This window comes from Natator depressus, chromosome 13 (genome assembly GCF_965152275.1).
Source record: "Natator depressus isolate rNatDep1 chromosome 13, rNatDep2.hap1, whole genome shotgun sequence".
Taxonomy (NCBI): Eukaryota; Metazoa; Chordata; order Testudines; family Cheloniidae; genus Natator; species Natator depressus.
The window spans coordinates 37563014-37580085 of NC_134246.1; the positions used below are offsets into that span (position 1 = coordinate 37563014).

The 17072-nt window shown below is 64.4% G+C and overlaps 1 protein-coding gene across 1 annotated transcript; it reads right to left on the minus strand.

Moving 5' to 3' along the window:
- Positions 1-99: 99 nt before the first annotated feature.
- PCK2 (phosphoenolpyruvate carboxykinase 2, mitochondrial) lies at positions 100-9736 on the minus strand. Its single transcript, XM_074969288.1, has 10 exons — positions 9535-9736; positions 5982-6227; positions 5324-5508; positions 5032-5235; positions 4429-4616; positions 3257-3419; positions 2749-2967; positions 2533-2670; positions 2347-2442; positions 100-1948 (listed from the first exon to the last, which is right to left on the minus strand). Exons 1-10 carry the CDS (start codon positions 9561-9563, stop codon positions 1494-1496), a joined length of 1923 nt encoding a protein of 640 aa, XP_074825389.1. The 5' UTR covers positions 9564-9736; the 3' UTR covers positions 100-1493.
- Positions 9737-17072: the final 7336 nt, after the last annotated feature.

A 17072-nucleotide genomic window follows, 5' to 3' on the forward strand; every position in this document is an offset into this window, starting at 1 on the left:
CTTTGCCCCCCCCCCCCCCCGTTCATGGGTAACTGCGCTTGGCCCGGGCCCAGGTCAGATGAGCGCCCCCGTCCCCGCTCCAGTAACCAGCCGTGACCTTCAAACCCTTTTATTAGTGGACACTCGGGTCTCGTTAACAATGATTCGTAACAAAACGCCCTCGTGTAGGACAGAGACTCCCGCATGGACCCCGCGTCGCTGCCGCTCCTGCCCCCCCTTCAGCCCAGCCTGCGCCCGGGTTACCAGCCAGCTCATCTGCCCTGGCTCCCGCCCCAGGGCCGGGGGGCACCGGCAGCCGTCCCGCCCCCCCGATAGAGGTGCGCCCGGCCCACGTGCTGCGAAGGAAGTGGGGGGGTTGAAGAGCTCACCTCAGCTTGATGGCAAGAGCCCACCGGGAGGGAGGGCTGGTGGGGCTGGAAGAACGGATCGAGGATTCGGGACGGTGGGGGGGTCCAGTTTGAGGTGGGTCTCAGGGCTCACATGATGGTTAGGCGCGGAGACTACGGCTAGAGAAAGGGCCGGGGTGTCCTGGCGTGGTTAGAGATGATGGGTCGAAGGGGGGGGGATTGGGGTCAAAGTTGGGAATTTGGCCAGCATCCCACTTGGGGAGGGGCATTGAGCATGGGGTGAGGATGCGGGCTGACGGAGAGGTCTGGCATATCCTGAGTCGATTTAGGGTTAATACTGCTTAGGAACTGGGCTTGGGCTGAGTTACGGGGGGCAAACGGTCAGTGCGGTTGAGAAATCCGGCCACGGACGGTGGTTTCTTTTTAGTGTTGCAACGGGGGGCACAGATCGTGGTTAAAATAAGCCTTACTGTCAGAGCAAAGCCTGGAGATTGCTAGGTTTGCATTCAAGTGCTGATGTTGGGTTTAGGAGGACAGGATTGACGGTAGATGCCGAGGCCCCGATTTGTGTGAAGGACTGGACCCGATGGTGACACCCAGCTGGGACGTTCCAACCTCACAAGTGACTACATTAAAATCTGGCTGGAAGGACGGTCAATCTTTCAAGGGGACAAGATGGCCAACTCATGGGCACGGAAACAAGATGGCAGAACCATGGTTAAGAGGAGAAAAATGGGCAGCCCGCATCCAGGAACCAAGATGTTGGACATCATCAAGGAAATAAAATGGCCAGTCCGTGTCAAGGAAACAAGAAGGCCGTCCCACGTCAGTTGAAGAAGCTGGCGGAACCGCAGTCAAGGCAAGAAAATAGCCAACCTCCCAAGGTCAAACGAAGAAAATGGCCAACCTATGTCAATTGAAGATGGCCAACCCACATCGAGGGAACAAAATGGCTGACTCCTCAAGCAAACAAGGTGGCGGAACCATGGTCAAGAGAAGAAGACTGCCAACCCACGTCACGGGAAGACGACAGCTGACTCGCAGCAAGGCACTGAAATGGCGGCGGCATTGGGCGAGGCGGGGAAATGCTATGTAAACAAACTCCACGAGGGCCGTGTCTTTGGCGGGCCACCTCCCTGCTCCCCCTCACATCTTCTTCACCCGACTCTCCAGCCCCTCGAGTTCCCTCATCACCTCCCGGGGCAAGTCGTCGTTGACCTGCTCGGTCAGGTACTTGCGTACCTCCCGTGCCTCCTGCTCCCAGAAGGCCTTGGGCAGAGAGAAGAGCTCTTGGAAGTCCACCTTGGCCAAGCCCTGGAGGTCGAGGGCCCCTTCCCGGGGCACATAGCCGATGGGCGTCTCCCGCGCGCTCTCCTCCCCTTCCACCCGCCGGAAGATCCAGTCCAGCACCCGGGAGTTCTCCCCAAAGCCCGGCCACAGGAAGTTGCCGGCTGCGTCCTTGCGGAACCAGTTGACGTGGAAAATCTTGGGCAGACGGACCCCGCGCTGCTCCTCCATGCCCAGCCAGTGCTCCAGGTAGTGCCCAAAATTGTACCCGAAGAAGGGGCGCATGGCGAAGGGGTCGTGCATGATCACCTTGCCTGGAGTGAGGGCAGAGAAGGGAAGGTCAGCCAGGGGGCTATGGGTAACCGGGGATGGTGGGAGTGCACTACAAAGAACTGTGGGTAAATTGGGGGAGGCCAGTGCAAAGGACTGTGGGTAAATCAGGAATGGTGGGAATCTACCACATTGGATTGTGGGTATTCAGCAAGAGTGGGATTCTGGGGCAATGGATTGTGGGGGATTTGGCACTGCAGGACTCTAGCACAAAGGACTGTTGGTAGTCTGCCATCACAAACAGTGGTGCAGTGGATTGTGGGTAATGGGGAGACACTGGGATGGCATAATGGGAGCCCCAGAGCTCGTGTTTCCCAGGTGGGAGGGGGGATAAGGAGCACGGGGCCCAAGCAACGGGACCCAGGCATCCGGGGGCTTTTACCTTTGTGTTCGGCAGCCGCGGTGGACTCGGACCTCATGGCGCTGCCCACAAAGACGCCGTGCCGCCAGTTGAAGGCTTCGTAGACCAGCGGCACCCCTGGGGAGAGGGGGAGAGTAGCGTGAGCCTGCTGAGGGACCCAGGAGTCCGGGAGGAGGCAGGAAAGGAGGGTGGGGGAGGGGGGGTTACCTTGGGGTCTCCTCCCGCCGAAGATGATGGCGTCAATGGGGACGCCCTCGGGGGACTCCCAGGCCGGGTCCATGATGGGGCACTGGCGGGCCGGGGCGCAGAACCGGGAGTTGGGATGAGCACACGGCTCCTTGGCACCTGGCACAGAGAGAGAGGTTAGGGGGCGCCGTGGGGAGGAGCTGGTGGGGGAGGAGGGGGAAGCGGCCATGGCCCTACCCGGAGCCCAGGGCCGCCCCAGCCAGTTGGTGATGGAGGTGCCGGGGGGCAGGAGCTGGTCGATGCCCTCCCAGTAGACGCCCCCCTCGCTGGTCTCGCCCACGTTGGTGAAGAGGGTGTTACGCTGCACCGTGTGCATGGCGTTGGGGTTGGTCTTCATGGAGGTGCCCGGCGCCACCCCAAAAAACCCGTTCTCGGGGTTGATCGCCCGCAGCCGGCCTGGGGGAGGGGAGAAGGGGTTAGCTGGGGGGGGCTCCTTGCTGGGGGTCCCCCCCATCACCACGCTGGATCCCCCCAGACACCTTCTCCAGATGGGCTCCCCTAACGCCCTCCGCCCCTTTATACTCGGCCCCTAACGCCCCATCCCGCCCCCTGCATACCCCGTCCCTTTATATCCCAGCCCTTCACCTTGGGGTTCTTCCCACATCCCCCCGCAGATCCCCTCTGCCCCATCCCAGATCTGCCGCCCCCCACAACACCTCCCTTTTCCACACACCCCCCACCTCACCCTCGCTGTCAAACTTCATCCAGGCGATGTCGTCCCCGACGCACTCCACCCGCCAGCCTGCCAGCGTGGGGTTCATCATGGCCAGGTTGGTTTTCCCGCAGGCGCTGGGGAATGCAGCTGCCACATACTTCTTCCGCCCCTCGGGGTTGGTTATGCCCAGGATCTGGGGGGTCCAGGGGGAGTGGGAACATTAGGGGCTCACGTGGGCTCCCTGCACCCCACCAGGGAGAGCATAGGGGCAGCAGAGAGCGGGAAACCACCCACAATACTTTGCAACACAGTCTTGGGCTACCCAGCAACCCACAATCCTTTGCAGCAGAGCCCAGCAGCTCTCAATTACACACAATGCTTTGCAACATGGTCTCAGGCTACCTTACTACCCACAATCCTTTGCAGCAAAGCCCAGCCGCCCCAAATTTACCCACAATCCTTTGCAACATGGTCTCAGGTTAGCCAACTACCCATAATCCTTTGCAACACACTATCCAATTACCCACAGTCCTTGGCATAGTAACCCCACTGCAGCCAGTTACCCACAATCCTTGGTGTGTGAATCATCCCACCATCTTTTGCACCAGACTCCCATTCTCCCCGGTGACCCACAGGCCTTTGTGTTCACAGCTGGGCGCTCAGATTACCCACCGTGCTTTGCAACAGAGGCTGGCTCCTGTCAGCCTACCACAAGCCTTTGAGCCAATTACCCATAATTCCCCTCTGACCTCCTGCTGTGGCCAGTGCCCCCGGGGGGTCGAACTGGGTGGCCCCTTGCCTGCCCCACTGGCATCAGACACAGCCCCATTCACTTGGGATGTCAACAGGGCCCGGGCATTGATTAACTAATATTTGCTCGTTAAATATCCGGGAGTGAGGACGTAAACACAGAGTGGCCTTTGGTCCCAGCCTGCCAGGCTCAGAACCCAGGAGTCCCAGCCCCTTCCCTTCCCCCCGCCCACTCTAACCACAAGACCCCACTCTCCTCCCAGAGCCAGGATAGAACCCAGGAGTCCTGGCTCCCAGCCCCCCTCCCCCCCGCTCTAACCACGAGACCCCCCCTTCCCTCCCAGAGCTGGGGACAGAACCCAGGAGTTCTGTCTCTCAGCCCCTCCAACTCTACCCACTCAACTCCACCTGAGCTGGGGATGGAACCCAGGCACCCGGGCCCTGCCCCTCACCAGCATGTGTTCGGCTAGCCACCCCTCGTCCTTGGCGATGCGGGATGCAATCCGCAGAGCGAAGCATTTCTTCCCCAGCAGCGAGTTCCCGCCGTAGCCGCTGCCGAAGGAGACGATCTCCCGGCTGTCGGGGACGTGGGCGATCAGGGTCTTCTCGGGGTTGCAGGGCCAGTTGTTCACCAGCTCCTCTGAGGGGTGGGGAGCAGAGACGGGGGAATAGGGGGTGAAGGTGTCTGGGGTATCGTCCCACTGCTCGTGCCAGCAATTGGGCGGCGTTGGTACGGGAGTATTACCCCACCGCGCCCACCAGTGTTGGGGGCTGTATATGCGTCTTTGGGGCGTTATCCTACGGCACCCACCAACATTGGGGGCTGGGCTATATGTCTCTCTCTCTGTGGGGGGTGTTATCCAACCACACCCACCAATGTTGGGGGCCAGGCTGTGTGTCTCTTTGGGGGTGTTATCCCACTGCACCCACCAGTGTTCGGGGCTGTGTGTCTCTCTGGGGCATTACCCCTCCGCCGCATCCACCCATGGGACAGATTGGGCTGTGTGTGCCCAGGGGAGTTACCCCACCGCATCTGCCAACAGCCCAGGACTTACCTTCCAGGGGCAGGGGGCGCCCCACGGAGTGGAGGCACTTGACAAACTCCCCCTCGCCCAGGGCACGGAGGACGGGGGCCCCCATCCGAGTCATGATCCGCATGCTGGCCACCACATAGGGAGAGTCCGTCAGCTGCACCCCAATCTTCGAGAGTGGGGAGCCAATGGGGCCCATGCTGTAGGGGATGATGTACATGGTGCGGCCTGGAGGGGGAGACAGAGCGATGGGCATAGGGGGATGGGGGCCCATTTCCCGCCCCCTGGTGCCCCCTAGAGGGGAAGGGCTCATCACCTTTCATGCAGCCAGGGAACCGGCTATCCATGGCCTCCTGGAAGCCTTTGGGGCTCATCCAGTTGCCCAGCTGCCCCTTGGCACCCCCGGCAGGGATGGGCACCGTGTCCCGCTGGTTCTCTGTCACAATCACAGTCTTGCTCTCCACTCGTGCCACGTCCTTGGGGTCCGTGCGGGCCAGCCAGCTGGGTGGGGAAAGAGCCAGGGAGTCATTCCACCCTCAGCACCTCCTCCTCCAGGGACCCAGGCGTCTGGGATGGCAGGGAGATCGGAATGGGGAACGGGACCCAGGCATCCAGGACGGCGCTGCAGCCCCTGGGTGGGCAGGGAACAGGATGGGGAACGGGACCCAGGTGTCCGGGATAGCACTGCAGCCCCGCGAGGGAGGATCTTAGGAGAGCCGAGAGCCTATTGCAAAGGACTGTGGGTAACTGGTGAAAGCAGGACAGGGGATCGGGGGTAATTTGGCCCCACCAGTGCAAAGGACTGTAGGTAAATTGGCACAGTGGGAACCTGCTGCAGAGGATTGTGGGTAGTTTGCAAGAGCAGGAGCAGCGGATTATGGGTAGTTTGTAGGAGAAGGACAGTGATGCAAAGGACTGTGGGTAGTTTGGTTTGAACAGTGGGGAGGGGACCCAGGCGTCCGGGAGGCACCTACCAGTTCTCATATTTGCCCAGCTGTTTGATGACGCCCTCAGCCTCCAGCAGCCCAAGGATGGCCCCGTTCTCAGCCTCGGAGCCGTCACAGACGTGAACGTTTTCGGGCTGGCACAGCCGCACCCCGTGCTCCACGAACGCCCGCAGCCGGCCCGGCAGCCGGCTCAGGTCCCCGCTCGGCACCCGCAGGGCATGGGCCGACCGGACCGGCACGCCCCCCCAGCACCGCAGGGAGCGGGCACCCTGCCTGCAACAGGGAGAGGGGTGAGGAGAGGCTGGGACCAGATCTTCCACAAGAGCGTGCGAGCTCACACAGGCCTCTCTGGGTGTGCACAAGGGCGTGTGGGCTTGCAATGAAGTGTGCACACGTGTGCATGCACTCCCACGTGGCAGAGCCCACACGAGAGCGTATGCGCTTGCACACAGGTTCCTGAGTGGGCGCTGCGGGGATAGAAACACGCACACGGCTGCCTGGGCGCACACTGGGGTGGAGACGCTTCTGCCAGCGTGGCTTAGCATGCACAAGAGTGCGTGAGCTTGCACAAGCCTTTGTGAGCGTGCACAAAGGCTCGTGCACTTGCATAAACTCACATGAGTGTGCACAAGAATGTATGTGTTTGCACAAGTGTGTCAGAGCATGCAGAAGACTGCATGATCTTGCACAAGCATTGCTGAGTGTGCACAAAAGCTGGTGTGGTCGCATGAGCCTGCATGAGAATGCACACATTTGCACAAGTGGGTCAAAGCATGCACAAGAGTGCATAGATTTTCACAAGAGTGCATGTTTACATGTGTTTGCACAAGAACTCCTGGCAGTGCCGGACATGAAGTAATCATGCAAACGTGTCACAGAGCTAAGAGGATGCTGGGATTTGCCCAACGCTCGTGGTGCCGGGACACATGGCAGTGACTCTGCGGCGGGTGTGCCGACATGAGGACCTGCGAGTGTGCGAGGAGAGCAGCCGTGTTTCTGTGAGGGCGTCAGCACTGTGGCAGGTCCCACACGCATGTGCCATGCATGTCAGAGCGTGCGCAGCCAGCCCCCACCCCATCAGTCTGGGGGGGAGCTCTGCTAGATTAGACCAAACCAGCACCCCCCACCATGCCCCTCACATGGCCTTGGGGGCAGGGCGTGTGCCCCACAGCAGCCTGGAATTGGCAGGCTGCCTGGAGCGGGGGTGGGGACCGCTGGCAGGGCAAAGACCAAGAGGCAAGACACGTTGCCTGGACTTTCACCTGGTGGCCGTGGGGGATTCTGGGTAGAAAAGTTCGAGGGGGGGGAGAGGGACAGAGGGGCAGCCCCCCAGAGGGGGATCGGCCAGGACGTGCTGTCCCCAGCGCTGACCCTGGGGACACTTGCCCAGTCAGGGGTGGATCCCAGCCAGAGAACAGCTGCTGCCTCTGGGGTGGGGCACGGCCACACATAACACAGCAGCACCCCCCCCCCGCTCCCTGCAGCACGGCCCCCCTGGGGAGGACAGTAGGGGGCTGCGGGTCGGGAGTGAGGGGCACCCTTCAGTCTCCCATCCAAACGCTTGCCCAGCCCTGACCCTGCTGAGCAGAAAAACAAACCGCAATGGATCCGCTTGGGGGGGGGGAGGGGGGCGGAGCCGGGGGAGGGGCGGGTGACGTGGAAGGAACACAAGGAAGTGAGGGCCCCAGCCCTGAGAAATACAACACGATCCCCCCCAGCTGCCAATGTCCCCCACTCCCAACCCGCAGCCCCCGCCAGCCCAGCTCTGCGAATGCCCCCCACTCCCGACCCGCAGCCCCCTGCCGGCCCAGTCCCCCCCAGCTCTGCCAGTGCCCCTCACTCCCGACCCACAGCCCCCTGCCAGCCCAGCCTCCCCACCCTGCTCCCGACCCGCAGCCCCCTGCCAGCCCAGCCTCCCCCAGCTCTGCCAATGCCCCTCACTCCCGACCCACAGCCCCCGCCAGCTCTGCTAATGCCCCTCACTCCCGACCCGCAGCCCCCTGCCGGCCCAGCCTCCCCACCCTGCTCCCGACCCGCAGCCCCCTGCCAGCCCAGCCTCCCCCCCACTCCCGACCCACAGCCTCCCCCAGCTCTGCCAATGCCCCTCACTCCCGACCCGCAGCCCCCTGCCAGCCCAGACCCCCCCACTCCCGACCCACAGCCCCCGCCAGCACAGCCCCCACCAGCTCTGCCAATGCCCCTCACTCCAGACCCACAGCCCCCTGCCAGCCCAGCCTCCCCCAGCTCTGCCAATACCCCTCACTCCTGACCCACAGCCCCCTGCCAGCCCAGCCTCCCCACCCCACTCCCAACTCGCAGCCCCCTGCCAGCCCAGCCCTCACAGCTCTGCCAAGGCCCCTCACTCCCGACCTGCAGCCCCCTGCCAGCCCAGACCCCCCCCACTCCCGACCTGCCAGCCCTCTGCCAGTGCCCCTCACTCCCGACCCGCAGCCCCCTGCCAGCCCAGCCCCCCCAGCACTGCCAATGCCCCTCACTCCCGACCCGCAGCCTCCTGCCAGCCCAGCCCCCCCAAGCTCTGCCAGTGCCCCTCACTCCCGACCCGCAGCCCCCTGCTAGCCCAGCCCCCCCAGCACTGCCAATGCCCCTCACTCCCGACCCGCAGCCTCCTGCCAGCCCAGCCCCCCCAGCTCTGCCAGTGCCCCTCACTCCCGACCCGCAGCCCCCTGCCAGCCCAGCCCTCCCAGCACTGCCAATGCCCCTCACTCCCGACCTGCAGCCTCCTGCCAGCCCAGCCCCCCCAGCTCTGCCAGTGCCCCTCACTCCTGACCTGCAGACCCCTGCCAGCCCAGCCCCCCCACTCCCGACCTGCAGTCCCCTGCCAGCCCAGCCCCCCAGCTCTGCCAATGCCCCTCACTCCCGACCTGCAGCCGCCTGCCAGCCCAGCCCCCCCACTCCCGACCTGCAGTCCCCTGTCAGCCCAGCCCCCCCAGCTCTGCCAATGCCCCTCACTCCCGACCTGCAGCCCCCTGCCAGCCCAGACCCCCCCACTCCCGATCTGCAGCCCCCTGCCAGCCCAGCCCCTCTCACTCCCGACCCGTAGCCCCCTGCCAGCCCAGGCCCCCCCAGCTCTGCCAGTGCCCCTCACTCCCGACCTGCAGCCCCCTGCCAGCCCAGACCCTCCCACTCCCGACCTGCAGCTCCCTGCCAACCCAGCCTCCCCTAGCTCTGCCGGTGCCCCTCACTCCCGACCTGCAGCCCCTGCTACCCAGCCCTGGACCCCCATAGTACGGGCACTGAAGGGAAAGGAAGAAGGAATGAATGAAGACGGGGCAGAGGAATGGAGGATTCGGGGGCACACGGGAGATGCGGGGTCACATAGGGGGGTGCGGGGGGCACATAGGGGGTGCAGGGGTTGAATGGGGGATACAGAGGGATGGGGTTCGGGGGGTACATCGGGGTGCAGGGGGATAGGGGTGGGGGGGGCACATAGGGGGTGCGGGGCACATGGGGGATGCGGGTTCGGGGTGTACATCGGGGGTGCAGGGAGATCGGGGGGCACATAGGGGGTGCAGGGGGATGGGGGTGCAGAGGACAGACCGACAGGGGAGGAGACACTCACCCCAGGAGTCGCGTATACGGCGCAGGCATCCTGCGTACTGTGCAGAAAGGACCCAGGTGTCCGGGTGCCTCTCGTAGCGGGGCGGTGGCCCCGTTTTAAAGGGGGATCCCGCCAAGCGGGGGGCGGAGCGGGGCCAGGCGGGGAGCTCCCTGTCCTTCTCTCTGTCTCGGTCTCTCCCGCCGTTGCCCCGGTTCTGATTGGCCGCTCGGGGCCAGGCCCTCCCCCGCGTATGATGAAAGACCGGGGTGGTATTGCCTGGACAGACAGACAGAGGGGCGGGCCAGTGTTCCAGGCCCCGCCCCTCTGTGTCTGCACCAATGTGCCCCGCCAGCCGGTTTGTTATTGTAGGGTCTCCTGGGGGTTGGGGGAGGGGGTTTGTTATTGTAGGGTTTCCTGGGGGCTGGGAGAGTGGATTTGTTGTTGTGGGGTCTCCTGTGAGTTAGGGGACTGTTTTGTTATTGTAGGGTCTCCTAGGTGATTGGGGGGGTGGGTTAGTTATTGTAGGGTCTCCTGGGGGGCGGGTGTGTTATTGTAGGGTCTCCTGGGGGCTGAGGGGGCCTGGTGTGTTATTGCAGGGTCCCGGAGTCTTGGGACTGATTGTTATTACAGGTTTCAGAGTAACAGCCGTGTTAGTCTGTATTCACAAAAAGAAAAGGAGTGCCACAAGTACTCCTTTTCTTTTTATTGTTATTACAGGGTCTCAGGAGGGCTTGGGAGGCTGGCTGGGGGGTCCCAGGTCAATGTTCTGGCTGCAGTTACAGATTCTGGCCAGCAGGTGGCAGCATCAGCGCGGAGACCTGAGTGACCCCCACCCCCCTCGCCTGGTCCCTCCCTCTCCCCTTAGCTCCTCCCCTGCCTGCGCTTCTTCCCTCCGCCCAGCCCCTCCCCCCTGTGCCCCCCATTCCCCCGCCCCCGTGTGCGGCCCCTCCCTGCACTTCCCCCCTTCCGTGCGCCCCCAAACCCCTGTATTACGCTCCCCCTCCCCCTCGCCCTCCGCTCCCCTGCCCCTCCCCCGCCTTCAGCTTTTACAGCTAGTTCCTCCTTTCCCAGGGCGCTGCCTCCAGAGCCCCCCGGGCCCCCCCTTCCCCGAGGGCAGCGTGACTGGGGGGCAGTGTCACACGCCAATCACCCAACCTGACTGTGCAACAGCCCCCCCTTTTATACAGGGCAGGGACTGGCTGGCTCGCGGGGGCAGGGAACGGGGCACGGGGCCCGTCCCCTCTAGGGGCACTGGCCCCAGGGTGGGGCACGGGGCACGTCCCCTCTAGGGGGCGCCGGCCCCAAGGTGGGGAATGGGGCGTGGGGCCCGTCCCCTCTAGGGGCACTGGCTCCAGGGTGGGGCATGGGGCCCGTCCCCTCTAGGGGGCGCCGGCCCCAAGGTGGGGAATGGGGCGCGGGGCCCGTCCCCTCTAGGGGGCGCCGGCCCCAGGGCGGGGAATGGGGCCCAGGCCCGTCCTCTCTAGGGGGCGCCGTGGGGCTAGCGGTGGATGGGATGCTCTGTAGGAACTCTCTGCTCGCCCTGGTGCTGGTGCCGGCTATTCTGGGCCCTGCCCGGCCACCCCAAGGGGGCGCATGATGAGCTGGGAACCGCAGCGCGTGGGCAGCTGGGGGGGTGGTTATTGCAACAGGGCAAAGGGCCGGCTGGGAATCCAGGTGATCTGTGAGTCACCTACTGACACAGCATCCCTGAACCCCCTGAGCCAGCCAGTCCCCACCATGGGGCTGGACGGAAGCCAGCGCCCACTCGAGGGGAAGTCCCCATGCCCCATTCACTGCCCCTCCGAGCCAGCCCCCACCCCCCGCCCTGGGGCTGGATGGAAGCCGGCTCCCCCTAGAGGGAACAGGCCCCATGTCCCGCTCTCTCCCCCTGGCTTGGAGTTGGCAGCTCAGACAGGGCCTCCCTGGTTTCTCTTCCAGCCACTCACCCCATCTGCTCCCCCGGCTCTCCCCTCTGATCCTATTTACCGCCCCAAATCTGCCAAGGATAAACAGCGGGGGGGGGGGGGGTAGAGCTAGGAGGGGACCCTGGCATCCGCCCTTCCCCCCAAATCCAGCAGGGGAGGGAAATCCAGGGCAGTGGGGAAGGGCTCTGGGGAGAGCCTGGGATGGAGTTGTCATGGGCACAGCAGACTCACAGACACACCAGGGACATGGGAGAGTCACGGGTATGCCAGGGACATGCCAAGGACACACCTGGGACACGCGCGAGTCACGGACATGCCAAGCACATGTTAGATCCAGAGCCATGCCAAGGACATGGGAGATTCATGGACACACCAGGGACACGGGCGAGTCACAGACATGCCAAGCACATGTTAGATCCAGAGACATGCCAAGGTCACGGGAGACTCATGGACACACCAGGGCACGGGAGAGGCAGAGATGCCCAACGGACACACATTAGACTCGCCAGGGATAGGAGAGCAGAGGACAGCCCCCGTGACACGAGGGCCACGGAAAGGACATGCTAGCAATATGGGCCCGTCCCCCCTGCCCCGGGGCCACACATGGCCCAGGGGCAACGAGGCGTGTGCCAGGCCCATGTGACATGTGTGGCCCCCCGGCCCCCTCAGCCAGATCCTGGAGGCGGGGAGAGCCGATCAGAGAAAATATAGAACTGAGCTTGTTATGAGCCGATTAATTATAATCGCCCCCAACCCCACCCAGGAGCAGAGACAGATATTAATGCTAATAACAAACCCACAGGAAAGAGAACCCAGGAGTCCTGGGTTTCAGCCCCCCCACTCTAACCACTAGACCCCACTCCCCTCCCAGAGCCAGGGAGAGAACCCAGGAGTCCAGGCTCCCAGAGCTCAAGACATCTCCTGTCTAACCCCCCACCAAGAGACACATGGTCCCCCCCAGTTCCCCCCGCCCACGACCAGCAGACACCCAGGGGATTAGGTGCTGGGGAGACATTTAATGAGATCAGTGTCTCTATCGGGGCCATTTCTCCTCTCACAACAGCCAGGGGGCGAGGGGTTAAACTTTTAACTGCCTCCCCGCCCCCCCGCCCCCCCCAGCTTGGGGGCTAGTGGTTAGAGTGGGGCGGGAGGGGCTGGGAGACCGGACTCCTGGGTTCTCTCCCCAGCTCTGGGAGGGGAGTGGGGTTACTGGTTAGAGAAGAGGGGGCTGGGAGCCCGGACTCCTGGGTTCTTTCCCCAGCTCTGGGAGGGGAGGATGGTTTCTAGCTCCCAAACCCTCTACCCTTTGCTTTTGGTTCCAATTGCCCAGGGCTCCTGGAGCTCTGGGCGCTGGCTGGCAGCGGGGTGGGCGCTGGGCTGGGCTCTGAGACGGGGAAAGACGCTGGGGGGTTCATCTCCCCTCCCAGCACCCCCCCGCTTCCCGACTAACCACTAGGCCCTGCTCCCCTCCCAGTGCTGGGACAGAACCCAGTGCTGGGACAGAACCCAGCAGTCCTAGCTCTCAGCCCCCCACCCGCCCCCAAATCTAACCACTAGCCCCTCAGCTGCGGGGGGCCTGTGGGGGGGGTTAAAAGTTTAACCCCTCGCCCCCTGGCTGTTGTGAGAGGAGAAATCGCCCCGATAGAGACACTGATCTCATTAAATGTCTCCCCAGCACCTAAGCCCCTGGGTGTCTGCTGGCTGGAGGGGGGGAGGGGGCGGGGGCTGGGGAAAGCGGCTTGAGGGGGATCAGAGGCCATTAAAGGTGTCCCTGGCTCGAGGATTAGCCATGGGGCATATGTGGGTCAGCCAGGGCTGGAGGGGGCCCCCACAGGGCCAGCTGTAGGCCTGGCCAATTAAACAGAGACTAAGTCTCTGAAGTGGGATAAGCTGGGGGGCTACGGGACAGGAGTGAGGGGCACCAGCAGAGCGGGGGATGGACAGGGCTGGGCTAGCAGGGGGTGTGGGTCAGGAGTGAGGGGCCCCGGAAGAGTGTGGGGCAGGGCTGGGCTGTGGGGGCTTCGGATCCAGACTGAGGGGCACCGCAGGGTGGGGATGGCAGGGGGCTGCTTGTCTGGAGTGAGGGGCACCGCAGAGCGGGGGGGGCAGGGCTGGGGGAGGCAGGGAGCTGCGGGCCAGGAGTGAGGGGCACCGGCAGGGCGGGGGGAGCAGGGGACTGCAGGTCAGGGGTGAGGGGCACCGCAGGGCCGGGGGGGGCAGGGGGCTGGGCTGGCGGGGGACTGCGGGTCAGGAGTGAGGGGCACCGGCAGGGCAGGGGCGACAGAGCTGGGCTGGGGGGGCTGCGGATCGGGAGTGAGGGGCACTGGCAGGGCGGGGGGGTCCCAGCGCTGGGCTGTGGGGACTGTGGGTCAGGAGTGAGGGGCACCGGCAGGGCGGGGGGCGGGGGCCGGGCTGCGCTAGCAGGGGCTGTGGCTCGGGAGTGAGGGGCACCGGCAGGGCTGCGGGAGGGCAGGGGACTGCAGGATGGGAGTGAGGGGCACCAGCAGGGCGGGGGGGGCAGGGCTGGGCTGGCGGGGGGCTGCGGGTCAGGAGTGAAGGGCACCGGCACGGTGGGGGGGACAGGGGGCTGCGGGGCGGGAGTGAGGGGCACCGGCAGGGCGGGGGGCAGGAGTGCAGGGGGCTGTGGGGCGGGAGTGAGGGGCACCGCAGGGCAGGGGGAGCGGGGGGGGCGCTAATACCCTGGCGGGGGGACAATGGCTCCAGCCAGCGTCTCTAATGCTCCCTGACGGGGGATTCTCGGGGCCATTCAGACCCAATTCACCCTGTCAGGCCCCAGCCCCCGTGCGGCCCCACCTGATCCTGGCCTGTTGTTAGGCAGAACCACCCCACACACCCGGCCCAGCCCCCTGCCCCCGACCTGAACCCGCTCCCATCCCCCCCCAGTGCCCCTCACTCCCGCCCCGCAGCCCCGGCCCCCCGGTACCCCTCACTCCCGCCCCACAGTCCCCTGCCCCCCCGCCCTGCTGGTGCCCCTCACTCCCGCCCCGCAGACCCCGCCCCCCAGTGCCCCTCACTCCCGCCCCACAGTCCCCTGCCCCCCCGCCCTGCCGGTGCCCCTCACTCCCGCCCCGCAGCCCCCACCCCCCGGTGCCCCTCACTCCCACCCCACAGTCCCCTGCCCCCCCGCCCTGCCGGTGCCCCTCACTCCTGCCCCTCAGCCCCCTGGTGCCCCTCACTCCCGCCCCGCAGCCCCCGCCCCCCGGTGCCCCTCACTCCCGCCCCACAGTCCCCTGCCCCCCCGCCCTGCCGGTGCCCCTCATTCCCGCCCCGCAGACCCCTGCCCCCTGGTGCCCCTCACTCCCGACCCGCAGACCCCTGCTCCCCCGCCCTGCCGGTGCCCCTCACTCCTGCCCCGCAGCCCCCTGGTGCCCCTCACTCCCGCCCTGCAGCCCCCGCCCCCCAGTGCCCCTCACTCCTGACCCGCAGACTCCTGCCCTGCCGCCCTGCCGGTGCCCCTCACTCCTGCCCCGCAGCCCCCTGGCCCCCCGCACCCTGCCGGTGCCCCTCACTCCCGACCTGCAGCCCCCCCCGGTTAGGCAGAGCAGTGTGGGGAGGGGGAGGGGGTTCAGTGCTGGATCCACTGTCCTGAGGGAGTTATGGGGCTGGGGAAGCAGATGCTGGGGGGGTGTGTGTGGGGTGTCAGTGTGAGCAGATAGGGCCAGAAGTGGGAGGGGGCATGTGGGGGAGAGGCTGAGTCATGGGGTGGGGGAGGGGTGGGGATGTGGGGCTGGGTGTCTGAGGAAGATGGGAGGGGGTGGGGACAGAAAGGGGGGGATGTGTGGGGAGGGGAGAAGTTATGGGGCTGGGGGTACCTGGTGGAGGAAGGGGGGGCTGGGAAGGGTTGTGGGTCTGGGGCTCGGCGTCGGTAGGGGGAGATTGTGAAGGGTGGTGGGAAGAAGGGGCCGGGGCAATATGTGGGGCTGGGGGGAAGGGGCACATCTGGGGAAGGGGGGGCTGGGCGCTGAGAGTCCTCGTGTCCCCCCCATGTCGTCATTGGATTCTTGGCTAATCAGACCAGATTCCCCCCCCCGTGACTCCGGCTGGGGGGTCAGGAGCCGGGGGGGAGGGGCGCTGTGGGGGGCACCGCCGTATCCCCCCTCGGTCCTCCCTCAGAACTTCCTCATTCCCTCCCCCCGCCTCCACATGCTAATGAGGCGGCTTCCCATTGGCCAGCGGCTAATGAGATGCGGGTGAGCTCAGCGCCCGGGGTTCTTTAAGTGGGACCCCGGCGTCCGGGACTCCGCTGCGGCTCAGGGCAGGTCCCAGACGCCGGGGTTCCCCAGGGCGGCCCCTGGCGGCGAAGCGTGGCGTTGACAGGTGAGCAGGGGCGAATCTGGGTGTCCAGGGTTCAGGGGCCCCCAGTGGAAGAGGGGCAGGTGGGGGGATGTGGGGGTTTGGAGGAGGTGTGAGGGAATAGGGGGGTGGGATGGGGGGTTGTCGGGGGACTGGGAGTATGGAGGGGAGGGGGGATGGGTGGGGGCGTGGGGGGGTGGGACTGGGGGTACGGAGGGGTGGATGGGGGTGGGGACATGGGGGTATGGGAGGGATGGATGGGGGTGGGACTGGGGGTACAAAGGGGTTGGGGGGGACGGAGGGGGCGTGTGGGGGGACAAGGAGCTGTACAGGGGAAGGGGATGGGAATGCCTGTGAGAGGGAGAAATTGGGGGATGGTACCTGGGCTGGTCCATACGTGGCCGTCTGCCACCAGAGGGGGCCTTTGCAGCATTAGCCTTGCTCTGCTCCCTCTGCGGTCTGTCTAGCCCAGTCCTTACCCCGAACTGGTCCATATACACACAGGTGGCCCATGTAGACCTGTTGGTCTGTGAGCCAGAGGCAGCCTATATAGAGCAAGGGACCCCATCAATGTTCCCTCTAATTTTTGTCAGGCCGTGTGTGCAAAAAAATTTCTTCTGTGCAAATGTTTGTGCACACGGTGTTGAGCCGTGTGCATGGGGTTTAGGATCTGTGTGCCCGCGTGCACAGCTCAGAGGGAACAGTGGACCCCATAATGCAAAGCCTGTGTGAATCCAGCCAAATTGGACCATACATCAATCCAGTCCATATACAGCCACTGGTCTATAGGAGACAGGTCTGTATAGAGCAAGGACCCTATATTGGAGACATCCTTTTGCCCTGATACCTGGGTGGTTCCTTGGCTGTCTATATAGCTGGTGAATATAGCGAATTGGTCCATATAGCTAGTGCAAGACTTAGCTGTTACCTATACCTGGCCTATAGAGAAAGCTGGTCTTTATCCCAGTCTCTATACACAGCTGGTCCATATATCTGGTTTATAAAACCAGAAAGCTACTCTGTATAGAGTCTGTAGAACTGGTCCATAGACAAAGCTGGTCTATGTAGAAAGCCAGTCCACAGACACAACTGGTCCACGTAGCTCTTCTGTTTAGAAAGCTGGTCTGTATAGCTGGCCCATTGACAAAGCTGGTCCATATAACTGGTCCACATAGAAAGCCAGTCCTTGGACACAGCCGGTCCATATACCCCGGTCCTTAGACACTGCTGGTCCATATAGAGTGGAGTGGGTCTGCTGCCCAATCATCCCTGGGCCCCTCACCTGTCTCTCTTCTCTCCCCCAGGTCTCATGCCCCACGA